We start from the raw sequence: 26,173 nt of genomic DNA, 5'->3' as shown, positions 1-26,173 counted from the left end.
ACAGGAACATACTACAACAAACTTGCTTCAAGAATCAAGCAACTTGCCAATGATTACTCTGGTCGGTGGCCTGTGGACTAATTCCTTCGATTATTGCCCAAAAAATAAAAATAAAAAAATCGGAAGAATGTTGTTCTGACATGGGTATGATGTCAAACTATGCCTGCCCAGCAGACAAGAAAATTTTTTTTTTTTTGACTAAGCATGGCAGCTAAGCTGGATTTTGTTCTAACATGAATATGGTATGAAACTATACCTGCCGAACTTTGTTAGCTCGGCAAAAAAAAAAAAAAATTTAAAAAAATGATGGGCTGTCCGGCTGACTGGCTAAGCCCGGCAGCCAAGCTGGAATTTTTTTTTGAAATATGATAAAGAAGTGCAAGTAAACGTCTTGACAACAAAGTCATCCTCTAATACATTTACACCATCAATTTTGTACTAGTTAGTTTTTTTTTTTTTTTGTCAAAACGATAACAATTGTATTGATTTAAAACTTGATAATACAAGTATGCTTTACAAAAGAGGCAAACTGCCCTCACAATCCTTTCGCGCTAGATCTTTTATCCAGCCCAGAAAATTTGTTTCCCAATATACATTATTAACTAGCTTCAAAGCGAATTTTACTAGCCTATGACACACCTCATTTCCTTCCCTATATATAAAGGAGAAATTGCATTGATCAAAAAACTCCCTCAACTTTTGTATATCCTCCAGTATCATATGCTGCAGTTGTTGCATGAGACTGTTGTAATGCAGGCCATCACACTTTTGCAACCCGATTGTATTTCAATCTTCCTCCAGCCTGCTTCTTTTCCTAATCCCATAGCAGTTCTGATTGCCACAGTCTCCTCTAGTCGTGGTTCTTCTATCTTTTCCACCATTATGGCCCAAGCTTTTAGAATCTCTCCTTTCCGGTTCCTAGCTACAATTCCTTTTCCTGTTCTGATCATTTGTGGGGAAACTGTAGCGTCCGTGTTTATCTTGTACACACCTTCTATTGGAGGCTTCCAGCTTCTACCATGCTGATTGGGGGTTGTTTCAGCAATGCCAGTTCTACCTTCTAGTTCCACAGCTTCCTTGAATTCCATCCATTCTTGCTGAGCTTTTCTCACAACTGTGATTTCCTCCATTTTTGCGTTGTTGAAACTAATCTTGTTCCTTGCTTTCCAGACATGCCAGAGGATGTTAATTGTTAGTTCTATGTGCTCCTGACCATTAACTCTTTGAGTTGCTTCTAAGAGTCCTTCCCACCATCTCCAGAAACTAGATTGTAGGTCTATTAACCCATCCCAGCTGATTGGAATTAGTTTCCAAATCTTCTTTTAATAGTCACATTCGAAAAACAGATGCTCTAGAGTTTCAATTCCATCCCCACAACTTGTGCATATGTTGTTCCCTTTCCCTGTTCTTCTGTGCACCAAGTCATTGATTGAAATATAATTTTGCAGACATTTCCAAATAAAATGTTTCAGTTTGTGTTTAACATTTCCAAATAATTTTGCAGACTGTACTAGTTAGTAGAGGGCTAAAATTAGTGAAATAGGTTAGCCCGCGTATTCCCCTGACACAAACCCAATCATGCCAGTTATCACTATTTTGAGATAATTAAACAATTACGAATTTAACGTTCCAATTGACAATAGATTATTAAATTAACTAATTATCCGGATCCAAGACAATCAATTAATTAAACAATCATAAGCACTGTAACCAGGGAATATGCGAATACCAATAAATAAAAAGAAAAGATAAAATTAAATCGATCTCACAATTTTAGGTGACCAAAAGCATCCGTTGTCCCTTGACTAGAGTAAAGAAATTAGTTCATAATTAATGAACAAAATCCACACAAAATTAAAGCAAAAGCTGCGGCCATCTTGCGGCAACCACAAAGGACGAAAAGCCAACGTCCAAGAGAAAAGCTAAAGGGAATCATTCCATTGTGCCTAATTGACATACGAAGGAGGAAAAAGCTACTAAAGGACAAAACGAAAAAGTCAAAGGTTAAGCTTCCCTGACGCTTGTTCTTTTTTTTTTTTGTCGACACGATAAAATTCCTATAACCTAAACTAGCCTATTCTAGAGGGGAAGGAGAGGGGACTCGATGTGAGTAGAAACTCCATCGAAACTGTTCAATGAAAACCGACACATATTGTGACAAATTTTGTGGGAGGCAAGGTTCGAACCCTTGACCTTCCGCACCACCAAGCCTAAGAAGGCTTGGAATGACCACTGAACCAAAGGCCCAATGGCTTGTTCTCTGCAGTCCAATTTCATATCTAATTACCTATCTACTCTCCTCCCTAGCTATTGTGCGGCGCCCCTTTTATTGCTATCCTTTGCGACGGCCCACACCAGGAAAAGAAGACTTTTCGTCCGTTGCCCTCTTCAGCAAAATACCAAAAATGGGAAAAAGTTTTCCTTTTCCACAAATGCCCTGGGATAAGCTCTATTATTTGGACTCCTTTCCTGTCAAATTGGCACTTGTTATCATATTTTCATTCTACTTCCTAAAATAAATGTAAAATACTAAAAATGAGTAGAATCCAACAATTAACCCACATCAAGTCAGGTAATAGGAGAAATTAATAATAAAATAAATGATAAAATTACAACCTATCAAGGTCAATTGCCTAGCCAAAATTCTACAGCTGTAACTAAACAGTCCTTTCCAAGCAAAGAAAATCTGCACCAGTAAACAATCACATAGCCCAACGTAGACCATCAATTGTAAGTCACAGAAATTGTTGTCCAAACAGATTATGAAAAAAGAGCACCCACCAAAGGAACTTGGTTATTTGCCTGGCATCCACTTCAATGGGGTCTTTTTTTCCCACTTAGCAAGGTAGCTCTTTTTCTTAATCCCTGTTGTCTGCAGTTTCCACATCCGCTAGCTGCCACCATGTAGCCATCCATATTGATTGAAATAACAGAAGTAACTTAAAATAAAAGTTCAAAAATTTACCCAACGGCCAACAGAGAAAAATGTGTTGACCATCAATTAGTCAAAATCCTTATTAATTTTAAGACTAACATCACTTAAACAAAATTCCAAGAAATAATCTACTATAAGTAGTAGTATATACTAACCATTGCTAAGATAGAGGATATATCTGGCTGTTTTGCAATAACCAAATTATCATAGCTAAAAATTAGCTGAAACCATAGTTAAAAATGCCATTAAAATCCACATGGAAAATTTAAAAAAAAAACACACACACAAATTACATTCAAACTAATTTTCATTTCTTTTTCCCTGAAGTCAGACTATTTTTCTTGAATAATAGAACGGTCAGCTAGCATGAGTATAAAATCTAGTATACCCAAGAAACATGCAAGAAAAGGCTCTTTATCCATGCTATAGCCACTAGAAATTGCTTAACTGAATCAGCTACAAATTTGATCACCGGGTCAAGAACTGATTCATCATGAGTTTCCTCTTCCTCCTCCTTTTTGGCTGCTCCAAAACAAATGGAAAAAATTTGCTCAAAAAAAAAAATTTTCTCATTTAAATATTTTTGTCTTTTCTACTAGGCTGACTAAGTCCGGCAGACATAGTTTCATATCATACCCATGTCAGAAAAATATTCTTTTGATTTTTTTATTTTTTGAGTAATAATCAAAGGAATTAGCCTGCTCTGTCATGGTGTCATTTTCTTGGAAGGAGAATATGGCCTCAGTTCCCCGTCAAAAAGAGTAGAAGTAAACCATCCAATAGCCAATTAACACGGTCAATGTTCTACAAGCCTTGATAATGTCGAGTTTTACTAAGGAAAGAGAAAGACCATCTTAGTCTTTGCCAAAAGTTTGTTCTCTGACTGGATCACCAGTGAGCTTCAATGTTCTTGAATTCACTTCATAACTCTTCATCTTCCCTCCTCTGTGGCTGCTGCTTTTCGTTTATGCAGCTGCTGGCTGTCTTCATCTTGGTTTTTCCATGCTATGGTACTAGAACTAGCCAAGCTTCATGCAATCAACTTGATCGGAACTCTTTGTTATCCATCTACAATGGAGTCTCTACTTCATCTCCTTTAAATTGGAGTGTTTCAATTGACTGCTGTTCTTGGGAAGGTGTTAGTTGTGCTTATAATGGTCGGGTGTCCCGCCTATGGCTGAATTCACGAGGCCTTGAAGGAAAAATCTCTATTTCAATCACAAACCTCAGCCATCTTAGACAACTCAGTTTGGCGCACAATCAGCTCAGTGGCCATCTGCCAGAAAGGCTTTTTTTGTCACTAAATAGACTGGAAATGATCGATTTAAGCTACAATAGTCTCTCTGGACAATTACAGGCATCTGGTGATCATTTGCCAGTATTCATCAAAACAGTGGATCTTTCCAGTAACAACTTTGAAGGGATTGTTCATTCTCTGTTCCTACAGCCAGCGAGGAACTTGATTAGTTTCAATGTCAGTAATAACAGCTTTTATGGCCAACTACCTTCCGTTATCTGCAACTTCTCTGCTTCAATCATACTTCTTGATTTTTCTTTGAATCATTTCAACGGTTCGATTCCCTTTGGCTTTGGAACCTGCTCCAACTTGAGGGTATTGCGTGCAGGTTTCAATTCAATTATGGGATCTCTTCCTGGTAATTTTTTTGATCTATCAACTTTGCAAGAAATATCCTTTCCAGGCAATAAAATTTCAGGCCCATTGAGTAATGGCATTGTGAATCTTACCAGCCTAAAAGTTCTTGAACTTTATGCCAATGAATTGATTGGCCCAATCCCTCATGAGGTAGGGAAACTTTCCAACTTGGAGTATCTGCTTCTTCACATGAACTACCTGAATGGCACTCTTCCCTTGTCGCTGATGAATTGCACTCGACTCACAAAGCTGAATTTTGGAGTCAACTCTCTTTCCGGTGAACTTTCTGGCATTGATTTCTCAAATTTTCTTCGGCTTAGAACAATTGATCTTGGGACTAATTTGTTCAATGGTAGCTTCCCCTTGAGTATTGCTTCATGTCCATCATTGACTGCAATACGCTTGTCAACTAACCAGCTCACAGGGGAGATCCAACCTGAGATACAATCCTTACAATCATTGTCTTTTTTCTCAATTGCCAATAACAGTCTAACCAACATCACAGGTGCAATCAGAATTCTTAGTGGCTGCAAAAATCTCGGCGTATTGCTACTCTCAAAGAACTTCCGTCATGAAAGCTTGTCAAATGAAGGAAACTTGGTTGGTTCTGATGGATTCCCGAATCTTATGGTTCTGGCATTAGGACGGTGCCAATTAAATGGGAAAATCCCTATTTGGCTGGCTAAACTTGGGAAATTGGAAGTTCTTGATCTCTCAGAAAATGCATTCACTGGTCCAATTCCTAATTGGTTAGGAGTTTTGCCAAATCTGTTTTATTTGGATTTATCTAACAACTTACTTTCAGGTCAATTATCAGCTCAAGTCCTAGGATTGCCACGACTAGTACGTAAGCAGATGGCAGATGAAGTACACTATTCCTACATTGAGTTGTCGCTTTTTGTAAAACCCTATAACCTCTCGTCCCTGCAATACAATAAGCTATCTAGCTTGCCACCAGCTATATATCTTAATGGAAACCACCTCTCTGGGAATATTCCCGTGGAAATTGGCCAATTAAAGTTCATTCATAACCTAGACCTCAGTGATAACCAACTCTCAGGAATCATTCCTGACTCAATATCATATCTGACTAACTTAGAGAGGCTGAACCTTTCTGAAAACCAATTTTCTGGTGAAATACCTTCTTCACTCAAGAATCTTCACTTTTTATCGTCCTTCAGTGTGGCAAACAACAATCTACAGGGCCCAATACCCACTGGAGGTCAGTTTGATACTTTCTCAGACGCAAGTTTTCTCGGCAATCCAGGCTTATGTGGTCAACCTCTTGGGCGCCCTTGCACTGATCTACGAAAGACCACAGCTGCACTCTCTCCAGCAGATAAGGAGAGTCTAGAAACTAAAGTCATATTTTGGCTCACATTTGGGATAGGTTTTGGCATCAGTTTCAGTGTCAGTTTTGTAACAGTTGGTTTAAGTTCAAGAATGTTTCCCCCAGGATCCTGTTGTAGGAGAATATTCTATCAACTCTAGCTTCCAAGTTCCAACCAAGTGAATAATGTAGGCTATCTCGGATGCGATGTCAATAAGTTTAAGGAGCACATTATCTTGATTCCCGAAAGCTCCATGGAAATCAGCTTGGCTTGCATGGAAATGGGGCTTTTCATTTTTGTGATTGCTGTCTGTATTACTGCTATTGCGCTATTTCAACAAAATTTGGTAGTCAGTCTTCTTCATGATCCTTTTCCCCCAAGACTCTAAAGTGTAAATGTGGCATGTTTCTCAAGTCTTCTCTTGATCCAAGTATCCATTAACCTTTCTCTAATAATAGTTAACATAATAATCATCATCCTACGTTATTAATAACAATCCACAATTTCAGCCAAAAAGAAAAAAAACTATCCTCTACCTTGTTTTTGTTTTAATCTTAACTAATAGTAATAGGGCTAGACTAATAAGATAGATTTTCAATAACAGAGGCACTCGAATTAGGCTCTTAAAGTTATCGAGTTTAATATGCTCGGAAGTTTTTATCCAGTCAAAATTAGGAGTTATAACTTGTAAGCCATATCCATTTTTTGTTTCATTTGGTGAAGAATAAAATTTTCTAATAGTTAGTTTAAGTGGTAAGTTTCATAGGACTTGTACTTGATCATTTTCATGTTACTTATCATCAATTTAGAATATTGAACTGTCAATTTTGATTAACCACTAACTCAACTCGAATAATAACTCGTAATTTCAGGTCGAGTTTACCAGATTTACTCTAAAGTTCGATATTAATAAAGTCAATATCATCTTACTAATTCAAATAACTTCGGCAACACTTGGCCGAGATTGCATTTTTAAACTCGGAATAAAACCGAGTTGAAGTGTGTTTGGGGGATTTTTAAACTAGGAATAAAACCGAGCTGGAGTGTTTTTTTTTTTTTGGGTGCACGGGGGAGCTTTCTTTAATATACCCAAAAAAAGTAGTATGTTCTTTTTCTTAATTTTTTATTTTGTACTCTAAGAATTCCTTGTTCTTTCCACGCATTCTATGTAGGCAACACTAGTTTATGAAGCAAAATAAGATTCTTCAATTCATCGGGAATAATTCTAAGCATAAAAAAGGACCTCTATACTAATAGAATGCATATTTTTGGTTAACTTCCTTTATAAAATGGGAATTCGATTAGATTGAAGTGAACGCAGATTAATCTATTTAATCCTAATAGAGCTAGGGCATGATATTGATCACAAGCATACAAACGATCATAAAAGAGTAGATGAACAACCACATACCTATTAGTGAAGCACTAAATGGCATGGAAAAAATTTATTGACTCGTATCGAAATTAATTCTAACATAAGAAAAAACATTTCATTAATGCAGATTTGTTTGAATGAAATGATCTTTCCTATTAAAAAAGACAACTATATTTACATATTAACACCAACTGATTTGCTGATGATTGTTTAAGAGATAAAGGGTTTCTATAAGAAACAGTAAACATATATTTTTCTTTTTTTTTTTTGGTACTGTATACAATTATTTCTTCTATAATATAAAGTTTGTTAATCACTTTGCAACAGTCACAGTCAAAATTCCACACCCAGTTTTCTCCACTACCATCTCAGGTCATTCTTTTAATCCAAGATGATTAGGATAGTTGACTGAAAATTTTTGATAATTTATACAAATATTGCTGTAGCATTAAAGACTTTGCCTATGGCTGCCTTCTACAAAAGCATGAACACTATGTATTAGAGGAAATTGCAGCTTGTGAGAGTCATCTAAGTTGAATTCATTGGTATTTCTAGGATTATGTGATCTTCTCAGTGAGGTCAGAGGAAATTTATACATCACAAACAAATCCATTACAAGTTTGATAGCACAACTCAATGGGAGGTCAATAACGTTAAGATTTAATCCAAAGCAAATCTTATTATGATTTTATACTTGAGGATATGGTAATCTACTGGTTTGGAACCCTATCAAAATAGCACCAACAGATTAAGGGACGGTAGAATTTCCCCAAAATAACATAACTTGGAGTTATCTTAAATTGCATTCACTTTTTTCCTCTCTGTTGATTATTTTGCAAACTTATCTAGTAGAATCTACCTAAACATCTTCCAATTTAAGTTTTTTGTGGCATGAAACTTGCAAAGTTTTTATCAGAGAAGCCATCGAATTATTTATTTCTTCAGTCTAGTAGAGTTGTTGGCAAATGAATCATAATACAAAAAAAAATAAAAAAAATCAGGTTATAGACTTTGATTTGAAAGATTCGTGGCTAATAGCTATCAGCATTTTCTGAGGAAAGGAAACTATTGCCCCAAAGATTTTACAAGATTTATTATTATTATTATTTTGGTTAAACCAAGTCAAGATTGGGAGTAGAGAGGGGGATGGGTTGAATTGTATCGAAAGAGAGAGGGAGGAAATATAAGCAAGAGATTCGAGTTTGAGACGTCCCACACATACTAAAGAAAACTTTTAAAAAAAAGTCAAGATTGGGAGCTGTAATGGATCTAATGTTGTTGGAAATAGCGGACCTGTGTGTGGACATTGAAAATTTTAAATTTTAATTGAATAAGAAAATAAATTAAATTGTCTTTGACTAATTGGTCTAAATGGTTGTTTAAGTCGAGCCCGGTTACTTGTATAATTGAGTAGAGGCTCCGTTAAATTTTGGTCCATGTCAATTAGGGCTGCAAACGAATCGCGCTTTGAGCTAATCGAGCCGAGCCGAGCCTCGACTGAATTTTACCAAACTCGAGCTCGAGCTCGAACTCGACGAGTCGGCAATTTTCAAGCTCGAGCTCGAGCTCGAAAAAAATAAAAACTAATTATTTTATTTTTAAAAAAATAAATAAAATAATATTTTTTTTCTTAATAAATAATAAAATATTAAGGATATATACGTAATTTTACTATAAAAATAAAAAATAAAAAAAAAATATAATATACGTAATCTTATTATTAAATAAAAATTAATATATATATATATATATATATATATATATATATATATGCTCAAGCTCGCGAGCTCGCGAGCTAACAAACTTAATATTCTGAGCTCGAGTTCGAGCTCGAGTTTGACTCGAGCCGCTCGCGAGCGGTTCGATTCGTTTGCAGCCTAATGTCAACTGTCTAATCCAATAATTTGTGTTTATGAATGGATTTTTTAAGTCACAAGTACCTGATTTGGGTAGAAAAACCGGTAACCAGGGTGCCGCTTTTTCCAAACTAGATATATAGGTTGCAAGAAAAATGTGCTGCAAGCATCAATGTCAAGTCACCGAAGGCTTTTAAGTCCTTGAGATTATACAAAAGAGCTCATCTACGTAAGCTGGCTCAGATGATATCACTTCCTTATAAAAGGTCCTGCACTATGTTAGTGAGTAATATATAAAAACTTATGATCCGTGAGATCTTTCATAAGCGACTTATGCTCCCTGAGACAAGCCTTGACTTGTAGTGAAATCATAATGGAACCCATTCAAAATTTTTTCTTCAAAAAAATACAAAACAATTGTAAGAATTTTCGTAAGCGACTTATGTTCCAAAAACATGCCATGACTCATAGTGATGATCGGAATGAAATTCACCCAAACTTTTTCTTAAAAAGAAAAATACAAAAGGGCTATGAGTGCGGTATTAGTAAGCAATTTGTACTCCCAAAGGTATGCCCAAATTGCCTTTTATGCTGCATAACTAGAATCTAGATATTTTAGTACTTATTTTAAAATTTTGAGTGTAGTTTTGTTTGCATGAAAATGTAATCCTCAATCATAATTCAAAAGCAGCTTAGGATACGCTTCTTTTTTTTTCTTTTTTGTGGGATCTTAAAGATCAATCAGAATATCAAAAAAAGTAGTTGAAACTATAATAAAATAGCTATTTGTGAAAGTCAAAAACTAAAATTAGGTTTTCAAAATCAATTGGAAATTGATAAATGTTTATTTTACATGTTTTTAGTGTATTTTATTACCTAGTTTTTTTGTATGTTTTAGTTATTCTAAGAGCCACTAACTAGATTTCTAGTAAATTTTGCTTTTTGTGGTTTGGTTGCACTAACACATTGGTATTTTGGCTATAAATTGAGTTATAACTATTGGATTGAAATCATTCTTGAACCTTTTAAAGCTAATATCCATGAGACATTGAAGTCCAATTCACATGTTTTTATTTAGTAAAAAAGGTGAAATACAGCCATACATTGCTGCTACCAAAATATGGAAAAGGTTGCTAACTAGTCAAGAGTATTTTAGTCATTTACTAGTTACCAGACCTCCAAATGAGATGATTTTTGATGTATTGGCAAGTTAACTCAAAGGGCTACAATTTTTATAATTTGTACAAGAGTCAGCTCGACTCCATCACCGAGAAATTTGTAGCTCTAATTGGTGTAAAATAGAGCAATTTCTAGATTCCTGTCAAAAGTGTCAAACCCGCAGGGGAAGTGAATTTGTGGACTAAAATGTTGGCTCCATCTGCATATTCACTTTGCAGCTGTGCAAGTTGCAACTATTTCACACAAATTTTTTGACCAAATTTTCTGAAAGATTTCAACTGGTTTTGCCCAAAGAGATCTTGAAGACTTCAAGAAAAATACTTTGGGAATCTCTAAGAGCAATTTTGCATCGATTTTAACCAAGTTGATGGAACAAATTTATCCTTAAATATGGGACTTCAAGACACATTTTTATATCTTTGAGCCTAGGAAAACACTGCACAAGAAGTAGTTTTTCACTAGAACTTCATAGTTCATTAGCTTAGTTTTAAGGAGCTTGCGGGAAGAAGAAAACCACTAAAAATATAGCTCTTAAACTACAAAACTCCAAGTAGTTACTTAAGATTAGATTAGGCTAGATAGTTTTTGATCCATTCTTGTATTCATGGCTAGACATGGATGAAAATTTAAGGAGCAAATATGGAGATCTTGGAAGCTCAATTGACAAAGGTGACATCTTTCCAATCACTTTCTCTCTTATATTTCATTTCATATTTAGTTATAATACATGTTTGATCTTTTTTTTTCACTATGTTGTTCTAAAGTTTCATGCCTAAGTAGGTTTAATCTCTTCTTTGTTGGATGAAATGAACTTGGTTGTTGTGTTTATCCTTTGAGCAAGTATTTGGCATTTTTGTTTATAAAATCATGATTAACTAGTAATTTATTGTAATTATCTAAATTAAGGTGTTAAATTATCAACGAGAGTTGGGGTTTAATACTAGTTTAAGGAAGTACTAGATCTAGAGAGTTCACTCACGAGAGTAGAAGAACACCTTTATAGGTTTTCATCATGTAATTTCACAGGAACTAATGAACTTAAGTTAATTTTATAACCACGAGAGTAGGTATTGATTAGTTATAGGTATAGTTGATTTATTACGAGAGTAAATTTCACATAAATTGAAAAATTACGCTATCCTTAGCCAAGGCGATAGATTGCAATAATTGGGTTGTTTATCTAGCAAGGTTAGAGAGAAAATCAATCCTAGGAGCTTTTCTTGTATATGTATCTTTTGTTTATTTATGCTTCTAATGTAGTTTTACTTTCTTGTTATTTATATTGGTCTAAATAATATAGGAATTTGAATAGCGTGAGTAGTTGATCATCTTTTCCTTAATTATACACTGTGTGGACTTGTAGAGTGAAAGTTTGAGTATAATTAAAACTACTAACCATCAAGAATAGAAGCCTATTTTCTTTAGTCTAGTAAGAAGATACTAACTGATGGGTTTTTGGGACAGAAAGGCAGCGGAAATTAAAAATTTTTTCCAAAAACCCACTCAAGGATCACCTTAGATTTTGCGTATGGTGCAAGAAGAGAGGGAAAAACGGATTACCTTAATCCATTTGATGTTCCTCTGCCAAATTGGAGAAGACGAACAACCCCTTGAGCAGTCCAAATATCCTGCCCTACCGAAATCCACGCGAGAGTGATATCTCGATCGTCTCTATGATATATGTGTGAAAGTGATGAAAGTTGCAAGCCTTTCTTTTTCACTTTTCCTTGTCTTTATTTTTTCTCTCTATGTATGTCTCACACACCTTTGTTCTCCACTCTCTATCTTTTTCAAAACCCTATTTTCCCTTGAGAGAGTCATAGGTTTTTCATTGTTCTAATAGAGATAAGATTCGTAGAAAGAAAAAAAGGAAGAGATAGGTTTTTTATCCAATAAACAAACTCTATCCTTCAGCTATCTGATAGACAGGAGATAACTATTTTCTCCTATCTGTTCAAATAGGCCTGAAATTTATTCTTTGTAATTAAATCCCGAAAGTATCTTATACTTTATTTCCAAATCTTCACTCGGACACATAATTTTAATCCAGAACCAAAACTCTAATGCGTGTGATCCAATAGGCTCCAAATACATTGGCAATAATTATGACTTATAATTCCCAAAAGGAATTAGATAAAATAAACAACTTTATTCTATCATTAATTACAATAATTAATTAATTCATAATTATAAATCATGAGCGGTGTCTAGCAACACATCATGACCACCCAAGTACCCGAAATTAGTCAAGGGAATTTTGACCTAACCTTTCCATGAGAAGTTACCATCTAATTATTATCCTTTCACCACCAATATCCAATTAGTCAAAGAATAAGGAATAAGTGCCAATTCCTTAATGGCTAATTAAATTTACTAGTTTCCAGAATTAACCCTAGATTAGGTTAACTTGAAAATATTCTTCAATTAACCTAATGTAGTCGACCTTTTAGGGTTAATTTCCTACTAGTGGTCATCCGGATATCAACTCCTACTATCGGAGTGGTAAATCCTATCTTGATCACTCATTACCTTTCTGTGCTTCACACTATACCCAATCTCTGTTCTCTAAGTCACTCTCAATGAGTAACAAGCAATAGAGTCAAAATGTAGTGATTCACACTCAAGATACTATGATGATCTCAAGTCGTAGGATCATTTACATAACTTACCACAAGAGATACAACCATTGGCATTAGATAGATATCCTAATGGGATCTCTAAGCGGATCATTCCAATGTATTTGTACTTTACAAATCATCTACACATTAACCTAGGTATCTATATACCATGGTTGATGAGAACAATCACTACTTACATTAAGTAGAGACTAATTGTGTACTAGTCTTACCGTACTAATGATGTCCTATCTCATTAGTACTATAACTAGGAAAATTTAAGAATATTACTATAAATGTGATTGATATCTCATAGTCATCAATATTTGTGACCACCATCACATTAGTAAGTATTCTAAGGACTTTATCAGTTATATCTAACATTTAACAGAAAAAAGAAGTTATTAAAATACAAAACATAATAAGGAATGTATTAAACAAAATCATTGTTTTAGGGCATACATTCCAACACTAACTTACTACGAAAAAATTGATAGTTAGCCATCCCCAAGTGGTGCTCCTAGATCCCATTATTTCTTGTGATTGAGAGCTTGAATTTCAAAGTAAGAAAATCTAAAGTTACACTAATATTAGCACATACTTTGTAATAGGATTTTGCAATACAGGAGAGTTATATGCTTTCATTTATTTATTTGATTAACAATAGATAATGAGATCAAGGTTGAGGCCTTATGAATTAGAAATTTTGGATTCAAATTTCCTGCTCTTTCTTCGTTTCTTAAGTCCTATCCTTTCTCTGTTCATGTTTTTTTTTCTTTTTAAGGAATGAGATCAAGGAAACTATCTAGTACCACCTGCATAAAGGTTAGCTAATTATCATGCAGATTGTGTAAATATAATTTTCAAATAAAAACATAAACTATTAAGTGATAGTCAATTCTAATTGTCAATTATAAATAATACACTTGGAAACCATACAAATTGTCCCTCTGTAAGTGGTTGGAAGCGTGTTTTTCAACTGTGTCTCAAACCCCCGTCTTCTCCGAAGGCGCAACTTTGAAATTCCTACAACACAATGCTCAGTCGCTCTCAGCCTTTCAGGCCGTGCGCTCGTCCCAGTCCCCAGTTTTGCACTCTAAAGACATATCACGAGGTTATGAAATCCTCATTTTTGGGCAGCTGGAAGCACCGACGCTGGAAAAGTATGTCAAGATTGTATTGCACCGTACCCGATGGCCGTCGTCAGGGACCCCATTGCTCTGGATATAAAGGCATTAAATCCATGAACATGACTATTACGGGGCACGTCCAGAACGGGCAACTCGAACATGCCCGAAGAGTGTTCGACGAAATGCCTGAACGAACAGTAGTCTCATGGAACGCCATGATCTCTGGATACTCGAAATGGGGCAAGTTCAATGAAGCACTGTCTTTGCTTTCTCTGATGCACTGCTCCAATGCAAAGCTCAACGAGACCACTTGCTCGTCAGCACTAAGCGTCTGTGGCCGGTCATTGGGTGAGGAAGGACAGCAAATTCATGGTTTGGTTTTAAAATCTGGTCTTGAGAGTTTTAAGTTTGTGGGGAGTTCTTTGCTCTACTTTTATGCAAGTTGTTGCGATATTGGGAAAGCTAGACAAGTGTTTGATGATTTACATGAGACGAATGAGTTGTTATGGAGCTTGATGCTTGTGGGCTATGTTCAGAATAATCTACTGGATGATGCGTTGAGTGTTTTCAACAAGATGCCTCGCCGGGGTGTTGTTGAATGGACTACATTGATTTCAGGTTATGTGAAGATTGATGGTGGATGTAAAGAGGCTCTGGAGTTGTTTCAGAGGATGAGAACCGAAGCAGTCCCTAATGAGTTCACTTTGGATTCCATCATAAGGGCTTGTGGAAGATTGGGCGCTTTGCCTGAAGGAAAAGTAGTACACGGGCTTCTGATAAAATTGGGGTTTGAGCTTGAACTTTCAATTAGTGGTGCTCTTGTCGACTTTTACAGTAACAGTGAAGTTATTGGCGATGCCAAGAAGATTTATGATACATTGGAGAATCCATGTAGGAACATTTCGAACACTTTAATTGGTGGGCTTCTAAGAATGGGTAAGGTTGAGGAAGCTGAATTGGTTTTTAGTGGATTAGTTGAGAGGAATTCAGTTTCATATAGTCTGATGATCAAGGGATATGCATTGTTTGGTCGAGTAGAGGATTCAAAGAAGTTATTTCTGGAAACGCCAGCAAGAAGTTTAATTTGCTTGAATACAATGATTCATGTGCTGTGCAAGACTGGTGAAATTCATAAAGCTCTGGAGCTTTTTGAAGAAACTAAAGAACAAGGAAGCCCTGTTACTTGGAATTCCATGATTTCAGGGTATATTGAAAATGATCAACATGAGAATGCAATAAATTTATATATAGACATGCGTAGGTTGTCAATATCCCCAACCAGATCAACTTTTTCTGCTTTGCTTCGTGCATGTTCATGTCTTGGGGCTCTTCAGAAAGGGCAGCAGATCCATAGTCAATTGACTAAAACTCCATTCGAGTTGAATATTTATGTTGGTACAGCTCTTGTTGACATGTATTCCAAGTGTGGGAGCATTTCTGATGCTCAAGCATCTTTTATTTGCATTTCAAATCCTAATGTAGCAGCTTGGACAGCTTTAATTTGTGGCTACGCACATCATGGTCTTGGATCTGAGGCAACCTTGCTTTTTGAGCAAATGTTGGATCAGGGAATAAACCCAAATGCTGCAACCCTTGTTGCTGTCTTAGCTGCATGTACTGCTGCTGGTTTGGTCAATAAGGGGATGGAGATTTTCCTATCAATGGAACAAGCTTATGGTCTAGCCCCATCGTTGGAGCATCTTACTTGTGCGGTGGCTCTTTTATGTCGATCTGGTCTGCTTCTGGAAGCTGAGGAGCTTATGAAGGAGATGCCATTTGTGGCTGATGAAATTCTCTTGATTACAATGTTAAACGCATGTTGGTCTTGGATTGACATTGATGTGGGTGAGAGAGTGGCCCACAAGATGTTTACTTTGGACCCTAAGCCTACATGTGTTTTGATGTCTAACATGTATGCCGCATTGGGGAAGTGGGGGGAGAAGATAAAAGCCCGAAAGATAATGAAAGAGCTAGAAGTGAAGAAGGATCCTGGATGTAGCTGGATTGATATAAATAGCAGAACCAATATATTCAGTGTAGAAGATAGAACCCATCCTTGCTGTAATATGATTTATGCAACTCTGAAGCATCTTAAGGCAAATATAGAATCATGTGCAGAATTTCAATTTTATTCTCCAGAACAAATGAAAGCGGCTTTATTCAGTTTTACACCTTGAGACAGTAGACTCTTTTCAGAATTCAGAGTTACCTCCTAGTAATTTTGCTATTGCACCGTCTCTTTAAGAGACTTCTTAAACTCTTTACATCAGTCAAATTACATCATGAATTAGGTAAATTTTGATCAGTTTTACATCCTGAATTAGGAATTTAACCACTTCTGCTCTTAAAGGATATTTTTGAACGTAGAATTCAGCTGATTAGTGGAGAGAAGACTTAATTCTTGTTTTGTCTAATAACTAATTGGTTCAAAATGTTTCCCCTTTCCAATGGCTTCATTTTTGTCAATGTCCAAAAGTTGCCATGAACCACATGAGTTAGTATTCTTATTGTGTTTCAACTGAAATTTCTGGAATCCTGTGTAATAGAAATGTGTAGTATGAGTTTTTAGTTTATACTTTCAAATTGACTTCTATGAAAATTTGGGATTATAACATACATCTTGAAGGTAGATGATCAAGGGTGTTCACAGAGGCGGAGAAGAATAGGTTGGGTTGCTGGGAAACAGAAGGGAGATAGAAGTTACACAGTACGGTCATCTTTTTGTAACTATCAGATCTTATGTTAATCAATGATTAATGTGTAATTTGTTTATCTTGTGTTTTAGGATTTACCATTACCTCTTATCTTTTTCAAACCTGCAATTGATCCCTTTTGTGCTGAATATGAAAAGCTTGAATTTCTTTGTTTTACATGACTTGGTAGAAAGTTTTTTTGGATGCTTCCTAGTGGATTCGAAAGATTGGAATCTTTCTTTTTTTTTCCCTTTTTTTTATCACAAGTTGCGGCGCTTCCCCTCTCCCCTGCCTCAGATTTGCAAAATCCTGGCTCCACTGGTGTTATTGTGTTTGATTTTGTTAATCTGTAACTTGATAAACATGAAAATGTTGTAGTCCTCCTAATACATGTGAGGAAGAATAATACATGTGCAATAGAATGATACATGGCAGGCTTCTGCATCTTTGTTAGGTGAAGCTTTAATGCTGCCTCAGGACACTAGTTTCGCCTAATGAATTGTGGATGCTGATGGCTAGTTTTCCCCAATAAGTCTTAGTTAACTGGCCAACTTTTGGTTAAAACTGAGAAGTGAAATGGGCATGATAGCAAGTGACTATATGGTTATGTTTGCGTCACTGAACCAATAACAGATGTAGAAGGATTATAATCTTATCTTGATATTTTGGAAGTGTTATAATTTCCTTTTAAGTGCTCGTTCTCCTACATTTGAGCGAATCTTATCTGCTTCAGCATGCTGAGCGATTAGAATAAGTTCTGAACTTTCAATCTTTCTGTTGCATAATTTACTTGTTCACCCTGGTTACACATCATGGTTTTGTATGATTATCCAGAGAAAGTATTTTGTCTTTCAGAAGGCAGTGTTCATTTTCAGACGAGGCACCCGGTTTGCATGTCCAAGAACGATCACATGTATAGATTTGATGCAAAAAGCATATTTTTCCCTGAAGCTGCAAAATGGATAGTCCTTCAAGATTAGTATAGGTTGTGTTTATTGTTCAAATTTCTCAGACTACAATCCTAACACACCTTCCGTTACTCAGATAACAGATGCCAACTCTGAATCTATCATTACCAGTGGGTTCAAGCCAGGCATAATCCTCATTTCAGCAGGGTAATTATCTAGCTAACATATCCATCCATTTCTGACTTCGGATTCTAGGGTCCTTCAGCTTTTGCCTTCCATATTTTGTTGTATCTTCTATTTGTGAAAACTCTCTATAAAAACAAATTAGAGTTGCATAGCAAACTGTGGACAGTAAATCTTTTTGAGTTATTTCTATTCTTCTATCTTGCTTTATTTCACATATTTCTATAGTATGTTTTCTCTACATTATGAATTCAATGAATTAACAAGCATTCATTTGTTCTCCCTTCTGCATCCGAGAAGGTATGTTGACATATCAAATTTTGGTTCTGCAGTAACATGGAAAACTTTAGCAGGTCTTTGGTACATAGTAGTAATATATCCCAGATGGTATTCCATGTTACTGTAAGCTTAGTTTCCTTTCATGACCTAAAAAAGAAAAAAATAATTCTAGATTCACTTGTGAGTTGTGACTAAAAGATTTCCAGATTTGATGGGCATATCTTGGATCCATTGGCAAGCGTCCAGTATACAACAGGGACATACTACATCCTTGCTTCAAGTATGAAAAAACTTGCCAAAGATTTATGTGGTGGGAACTGTCTTTTCCTTGGGAGGATATAACCTCAATTCCCTATCATACTCAGTGGGAGATTCTTTTCATGCTTTACTTTGGGAAGCAAGCTTGGCTGCTGATTTTGTTGATCCCACCATTTTATGTGATGAACCATCGACAAAGTTAAAACAGGCAATCCAGAAAATGAAGCACATACGGTCCCTGTAAAAATGTCTGGAACTACTAAACTTGTCCTATTGCTCTATTCATTGCTCAATGCTTTTTTGTGAGTCCTCGATTCCTTCATCTAGTTAGAATGGTAGTAATGACCCAAAGAATCTAGTTGTTTTTGCTGTGAGAATGATATTTAGATGAAGTGAAATATGCTATACCGGACTTATTGACTGGTACTTCTGAATATTGCCAATATATGAGCGAGCAAATAGTTGTCAAGATCCCTAGACTCATAAAGCATCTAGTTTTTGTATGTCAAGTTTAATATGCAGTGGTTTAGTCTGTGCAGCCCATATTCTTGGAGAAAACAAGCAAAGATTATACATGACTTTTTGCATAAGGCCAAAATATCTTGTGATTGACATAGTTGAGCAGCATGTGGATGAGTATGATTGCAGCAAGTGTCACCAGCCATTACATTGCACACAGTTTGATTTTAAAAGCGAACCAATAATGTTTGTTTTGCCTCTTTTTTGCAGGGTAACGTGAAACAATTGGCGTCTGGTTTTCACAAAAAATAGTTGTGTGGATGACTGCACTGCTACAAATCTTGAAAGATTAAAATGCTTCACTTAAATGAGAAACATTTGCATAAAATATTTGAAAGAGTTTTAACTTTTGTTATGAGAATTGGATATAGGCTTGTGGTAAACGTCTTGTTTCTCGTTTTCAAAAGATTTCAACATCCTCTCTTTTGTCTGTGGTTAAACTTAAATGCTGCTTATGGGTCCCAAAATTAAAAAAAAAAAAAAATATATATATATATATATATTCATCATCCCTCTATCTGCTGCTGCTTTTTATTTATGCAGCTGCTGACTGTCTTCATCTTGGTTTTTCCTTGCTAGCTATGAGAATACTACTAGCCAGGCTTCATGCATTCAACTTGATTGCGACTCTTTGTTGTCCATCTACAATGGAGTCTCTACTTCATCTCCTTTAAAAAAAAGTTCAGTTTCATTCCCTGAATCCTTTCACAATCCACAATGAAAGTATTCAATTGAATCGTCCTGACCACATGCTTTGCTAATGCAACTTATGCAAGTACGAGGGAATTAACTGAAGAATACTCAAGTTGCAACACTGGAACGAAACATCCGATCCAGACTAAGCATGCTTAGAAGACAAGTCAACATCTACATCATCCCATCACATATGAATCAACTAAATCATTCAACAGAAAAGAGCATTAGGGCAAACAACAAATAACAGAGAAAAGTTTACTGGGCTAGTGAAAACTGAAGGCCTCTAGCCCCCAATTTTGCTGAAAAGATTTGTTCTTCCGCTCAATGCAGACTAAACCATGGGAGCAACACAAGTTGCAATTGCTGTAATTTTCAGCTTTACTCCCTTTTCATATGGACAAACACTTGGGTAGACTCGGTCTGTAAAGACCTAGCGGCTCAAAATTTGCCACACCATCTCACCAACTCAAGTATTAAAGATGTGGCACAATTAAGGCACTAGGTCTACAAAGGTCAGGTCTACCCAAGTTTTTGCCTTTCCTATGAATGGTATAGCTGCTTTCCACATAGGTGTACTCCAAGTCTCAAGTCGACATTCTAGATATATTTCCTATTAATATAGTTGCTACAGGATCTCCTCTACTCTTGAAAATATTTCCTTTCCGAAATTTTATCTTTTCAAGCTCAGTAGGCATCAGTCTTACGTATTACACTTCTACCAACTTAATTATCACCAATAAACTAGCAGCCTACTCCTTGCCTTCTTTGAGGTCTAAAAGACTGCTGAAAGAAAACAATTCTACTCCAAATGGAAATTATAATATAAGCTGAATACAGGGGTCAGAAAGAAAATGGAACTGATAGCTACACGATGGAATCAGAATCAGCAAGATTCAACTAGTTTATTTACAACAATGGAATAAAGAGTAAAAAGGTTCAGCATAAGAGATCGCAAAAAACCACAAAGGCTTTGATTGGACAGGAGTACATACATGCTGTCACATAATTAACTCTGCCTTTTGCCTGTTTCAGCTTAGCAAGGACCAATTCTTCAAATTTACTATGATTGCCAGGTGGGGGGAGGAGGGGGAGGGGTGGAATCCAGTGGCTGAACCATCAAAGGATTGGACAAATCACCCAGCACAGTCCAGCAGGCAGCGACAGCTGATCCTTGTGAGCCATCACAACTAGAGCCGAACATCCCCCATTCCCATTCTTCTTTCTTCTTCTTGCTCACTAAAACGTCCTCAACCTCTCCAAATCTCCCAAATAATTTCTGCAAACTATGCGCCGTGTAACCACCACATGAATCGTTGTTAGAGCTATTGTCCCAAGATACTTTTTTAGTACTCTGATCCTATCTAAAAGGAGGTTCGTCTTTAGCATTGGCTTCAGCGGTTACTTTTGCGGCCATCGCCGCCAACATGGCAAGAATCCTGGGAAACTCATGCTTTAGCTTCTCAGCTATTCTTCTCTCCTCTTCTCTCCTCCGTCTAGTTTCCTCGTCGTACTCATCACCCTGCCCATAACAACGGCAATCTCGCCTGATCATAAAAGCTTAGGATAATTTCACATACCTCCCCTGAGGTTTTTAATAATTTCAGGATGCTCCCCTTAAGTTCTAAACATTACACTTACCTCCTATATTTTCATTGTTTCAGTAACATTGTAGGTCCAAAAGTCTAGACTTTTTTTTCAAAAATCCTACAATGCCCTTCAGTTATAATTCACACTAAAAATAAAAAGAAAAAAAAAGGTTCACAGTCTCTATCTCATTCATCCTTACATACTATCACTAGTGCCTATCCATCAAAATCCAAATCACCACTAAATAAACACTTATATTTATTTTAATATTTCTCTTTTACCTAAAAGTTTATGATGCAGATCATTGTATTAACTATAAACGCTACATCACATACCCGAAAGTTTACCTTCAATCTCATATCAATATCAAATTTTACTTAATACACAACAATATTCATGAATATCATTAAATTTCAATTCCATGGCTACCACTTTTTTATAATACAAAATAATTTAAACCATCACTACTAATATCAATATATAATATACTCCAATGGCATAGAGTTCAAAATCAATCAAATTCTCTATAGAATAACACCAGTAGTTGTAAATCAAAAATAGAAAAAAAAAATATAGTTATAAATATACCAAGAACACTTTTTTTCATAACTATCATAATAGTATAACCTATAATGAGTTCCTATTCCGCTTCCTAATTCAACCTTGTCTATCTATTCTAAAGAGTTTAAAATTGTATTTAAATTTAATTTATTTATTTATTGCGATGAATTTAGATGAGCTTTTACCAATTCGAACTTGATTGAATTTTTCACATATAAATTTCATATACTACGTTAAGTCAGCCAAGCTCGATTTCAGATTTGAAATTTTATTGGATACAAAATGTTGTTCATGTTTGGTTTGATTAATTGGTGAACTAAGCACAAATTAGCTTTTACTAATTCAACCTCATTTTGAGTATAGCATAGTCTCGTTCATTTTTCATTCCTATTTGCAAATATAAAATACTATTTTGATATTAAGTCCTTACCCTCTAAACTTAAGTACTTATTTCACTGAAAAAAAAAGTACAAGTATTGGATGGAAAAGTGAGCTTCATATGTCAAGTTTACTACTTGTAACAAACATGGACAGAATAGAAAATCATATCAGACAATTAATGCTGGCCCAAAAGCATCACAACAAGGCACCAATTTCTTTTTCCAACATTTCCTCTGATTAATATCAATATCCAGGATGAAACAAAACAGATATAGGAAATCAACCAAATCTGCAGGCATAATATACCAATGGCAGAGAATGAATGGAATGCCTCCTTGGTCATGAACAAGCTATTAACTATGTTCCATAATTTCTGAAACATGTCTTCAGCTTAAAAATAGCAGTTGCAAATCCACAAGTAGGAATTTTTTATTTTACAGTTTCTCTAATTTTCATATACCGTATAAGAATGAGTTTTAGTCAAAGTGTTTCTTCCAATTTCGACTGCAGGTTTTGGTTTTAAAAAAAAAAATACTTTAAATACTAAGATGCACCTATTGCAGGGACTGGTCGATGAATTGAAAGTGGATATGTTCAACACGCCACTATATTTCCCATCTCCTAATGAGATAGAGACCCTGATGAGGACAAATGAACATCTAAATGTTTAGAGAATGGAGATAATAAGCATTCCAGGAAAGAATGGAGATATTTTACATTCACAAATTGTATAATTTAAATTAAATTCAATATATGCACAAAATGATCCATAACATATGTTTGAGAGATATTTTACCATGTGTGTATCTCTTTTTTTCCCATATTTATTAATAGAAATGCCTGTGGTGTAAAGGGCTAAAAGACAACACTTGAGCCTGAGCCTCTGCCTAGTATAAATTAAACCATCTAGACAGAGACATAAAGACAAGAGAATATACATATAGGGCATCAAATCCTTGATCTCGCTACACGCATAGGATTCTTTCTATTTTATAATTGCTACAGCTAAAAAATTGTGTGGCTCATAATGACGGGGTACATACCCGTCTGAATTTTTTAATAAACCACTTAATGTGACAATTAATGAGAGGTAAGGTTTGAACTCTTGCCTCCTACCCTATCAAGCCTTTAATAGCTTAGTGGTGGCCACTAGCCCAAAGGGGCTGCTGGTTGATAAGGCGGCCTTTCGTCTGCCTTCCTTTTATCTATCTAAATTGTTTCTCATTCTAACTAGAGAATAAAAAATTGGGAGCATTTTTATTCTTATGAAAAATCTCCTAGCAGCCGAGGAATAGAAAAAATGCCTCAAGTATATGCCATGAATGGAGGAAATGGACCTCAAAGCTATAACCAAAACTCATCCTTTCAGGTTGCTAGTTTAAACTGCAGTTACCTCAGTATAAAATGTGTAAGGTATGTAAGTATAAAGATTTTTTTTTTTTTTTGTGGCAGAGAGGAGCAGTAGAGGTTGCAAAAGAACTTATCAAAGAAGAGATTGACAAAGAACTTGATGTCAAGCAACCTTTTCAACCTCTGTGCATCCATTTCGCATAGCAGATTTTGGCTGCTCTACAGGACCAAATACATTTGTGGCCATGAAAGTCATAAGAGAAGCCCTGGAGGAAAAAGTCAGAAAAGAGGGACTAACATCTGAAGTCCCTGAGTTTCAAGTCTTCTTTAATGACCATATATCTAATGATTTCAACACACTTTTTGCTTCACTTCCACCAGAGAGACACTACCTTGCAGCTGGAGTGCCTGGTGACTTCCACAAGGTTTTGCTCCCAAAGACATCCCTTCATTTTGCTCACTCATCTTGCGCACTTCACTGGCTTTCAGATGTGCCAAAAGAGGTTACAGACAACACGTCCCCTGCATGGAACAAAGGAAAGATTCACCACGGAGGGGCCAAAAAGAAAGTTCTTGAGGTTTATGCATCTCAATTTGCAAAGGACTTGGAGTCATTTCTGAATGCAAGGGCACACGAGCTAGTCGATGGAGGGCTGATGGCCCTTGTTATTCCTGCTGTCCCTGATGCCATCCGTGAATCTCAGACAACTATCGTCACAGAGAAAGAATTTGAAGTTCTAGGATCTTGCCTCATGGACTTGGCTAAGAAGGTTAGATTTCATTAGTTTCAGATCTTCTTCAACTAAGAACTCTATGCGAATACATCGCAATGCAGGGATGCAACATATATAGAATTTTGATTTTCTTTGTCACTTGAATAATATTAAATTTGAATTATGATCTAATATATCCTAGATAGTTTTAGATAGTTAAATTATTCATTTTTGAATTCAAATGACATTTGGAATTCTTTTTTAACACTTCTATGAACCTGCGGGACAGGAGTTTTGTTGGATCGGATCTTTGCAGGGAGGGCAGCCACCCCCTCAAGAATTTTAAAAAATTCATTTTCCCTCTTATGAATTTTAAAAAGTTTATTTGTATTATAATTAGCCTTAAGAAATTACCCTTCTCCCCAAGCATGAGAATTGAGAATCTGGTATTCTGTGGAAATATTTTTGACATTTTTTTTTGCCCCACAAAAAATTTCAAAACTTTTACTTGCAAATAGGGTTATGAATGAAGCTAATTGAGCCAAGCGCTCAAGTTGTCAAACTTGTCTATCTATTCTAAAGAGTTTAAAATTGTATTTAAATTTAATTCATTTATTTATTACGCTGAATTTAGATTAGCTTTTATCAAGTCAAACTCAATTAAATTTTTCACATATAAATTTCATTGGTGAACTAAGCGCAAATTAGCTTTTACTATTTCAACATCAATTCAAGTATAATATATTTTCGTTCGTTTTTCATTCCTATTTGCAAATATAAGATATTATTTTGATATTAAGTCCTTACCCTCTAAACTTATGTACTTATTTCGCTGAAATAAAAAGGTACAAAGTATTGGATGGAAGTGAGCTTCATACGTCAAATTTACTACTTGTAACAAACATGGACAGAATAGAAATCATACCAGATAATTAATGCTGCCCCAAAAGCGTCACAACAAGGCACCAATCTCTTTTCCCAACATTTCTTCCAGGATGAAACAAAACAGATATAGGAAATCAACCAAATCAGGCATAATATACCAATGGCAGAGAATGAATGGAATACCTCCTTGGTCACGAGTAAGCTCCATAATTTCTGAAACATGTCTTCAGCTTAAAAATAGCAGTTGCAAATCCATGAGTAGGATTTTTTAATTTTACAGTTTCTTTATTTTGCATATACTACATAAGAATGAGTTTTGGTCAAAGTTTATCTTCGAATTTCGACTATAGGTTTTGGCTAACAAAAAAAAAGTACTTTAAATACTAAGATGCACCTATTGCAGGGATTGGTCGATGAATTGAAAGTGGATATGTTCAACTTGCCACTATATCTCCCATCTCCTAATGAGATAAAGACCCTGATGAAGGCAAATGAACATCTAAATGTTCAGAGAATGGAGATATTAAGCATTCCAGGAAAGCATGTGGTTTTCTCCAACCCTAGTGGAATTGCTTTGTACCTCAGAGCTGCATTAGAGGGACTTCTAGAGAAACAATTTGGAAGTGATATCATGGATGAATTGTTTGAACTGTTTACGCAGAAACTTGCAGAGTCTTCCTCTCTCTTTAACCCTGAGAATCAGGATGTGGTGGTTATTTTTGTCCTCCTGAAGCGCAAAAAGAGAACATGAAACAAATTTAGTGGACCTTATGGACTGTGCTGGTGTTGTTAGTTGCCAAAGGCAACCCAAGAAATGGCTTTGAAACAGCTGCTCCTGACTGTGTAGCATTAGCTTGCATAATCAAGCATATCTAGAAGCTATCCATTGTAATGGATGAATAAAAAAGAACTTATAAAGGATGAATAACAAAGAATAAAATCTCACATACCTTATTGTCCAACTATAAGCTTGGTTGACGACATCATGTTAGAATATATATTTTGTGTGGCCTAAATAACCACATATGATATTTCTAATGATTTGATTAAATATTTTCTCACTAATTTAAGTGACAAGTTTGTAT

The 26,173-nt window shown here is 35.7% G+C and overlaps 3 protein-coding genes across 3 annotated transcripts; all 3 read left to right on the top strand.

Moving 5' to 3' along the window:
* Window positions 1-3,767: 3,767 nt before the first annotated feature.
* On the top strand, window positions 3,768-6,300 carry LOC113700662 (receptor-like protein 3). The gene has a single exon (XM_027221127.2). It carries the CDS (start codon window positions 3,840-3,842, stop codon window positions 6,078-6,080), a length of 2,241 nt encoding a protein of 746 aa, XP_027076928.2. The 5' UTR covers window positions 3,768-3,839; the 3' UTR covers window positions 6,081-6,300.
* A 7,588-nt stretch (window positions 6,301-13,888) lies between these two features.
* Window positions 13,889-16,371, top strand: LOC113701496 (putative pentatricopeptide repeat-containing protein At3g25970). The gene has a single exon (XM_027222194.2). The coding sequence runs from the start codon at window positions 13,982-13,984 to the stop codon at window positions 16,250-16,252; it is 2,271 nt and encodes a 756-aa protein (XP_027077995.1). The 5' UTR covers window positions 13,889-13,981; the 3' UTR covers window positions 16,253-16,371.
* A 7,243-nt stretch (window positions 16,372-23,614) lies between these two features.
* LOC113700661 (loganic acid O-methyltransferase-like) lies at window positions 23,615-25,880 on the top strand. Its single transcript, XM_027221126.2, has 2 exons — window positions 23,615-24,260; window positions 25,492-25,880. The coding sequence occupies exons 1-2, from the start codon at window positions 23,736-23,738 to the stop codon at window positions 25,837-25,839; spliced, it is 873 nt and encodes a 290-aa protein (XP_027076927.1). The 5' UTR covers window positions 23,615-23,735; the 3' UTR covers window positions 25,840-25,880.
* Window positions 25,881-26,173: the final 293 nt, after the last annotated feature.

This window comes from Coffea arabica, chromosome 7e, assembly GCF_036785885.1.
Source record: "Coffea arabica cultivar ET-39 chromosome 7e, Coffea Arabica ET-39 HiFi, whole genome shotgun sequence".
Lineage (NCBI taxonomy): Eukaryota > Viridiplantae > Streptophyta > Magnoliopsida > Gentianales > Rubiaceae > Coffea > Coffea arabica.
Note: the sequence above shows the minus strand (reverse complement) of the source record. Positions and strands in the feature narration are given on the sequence as shown.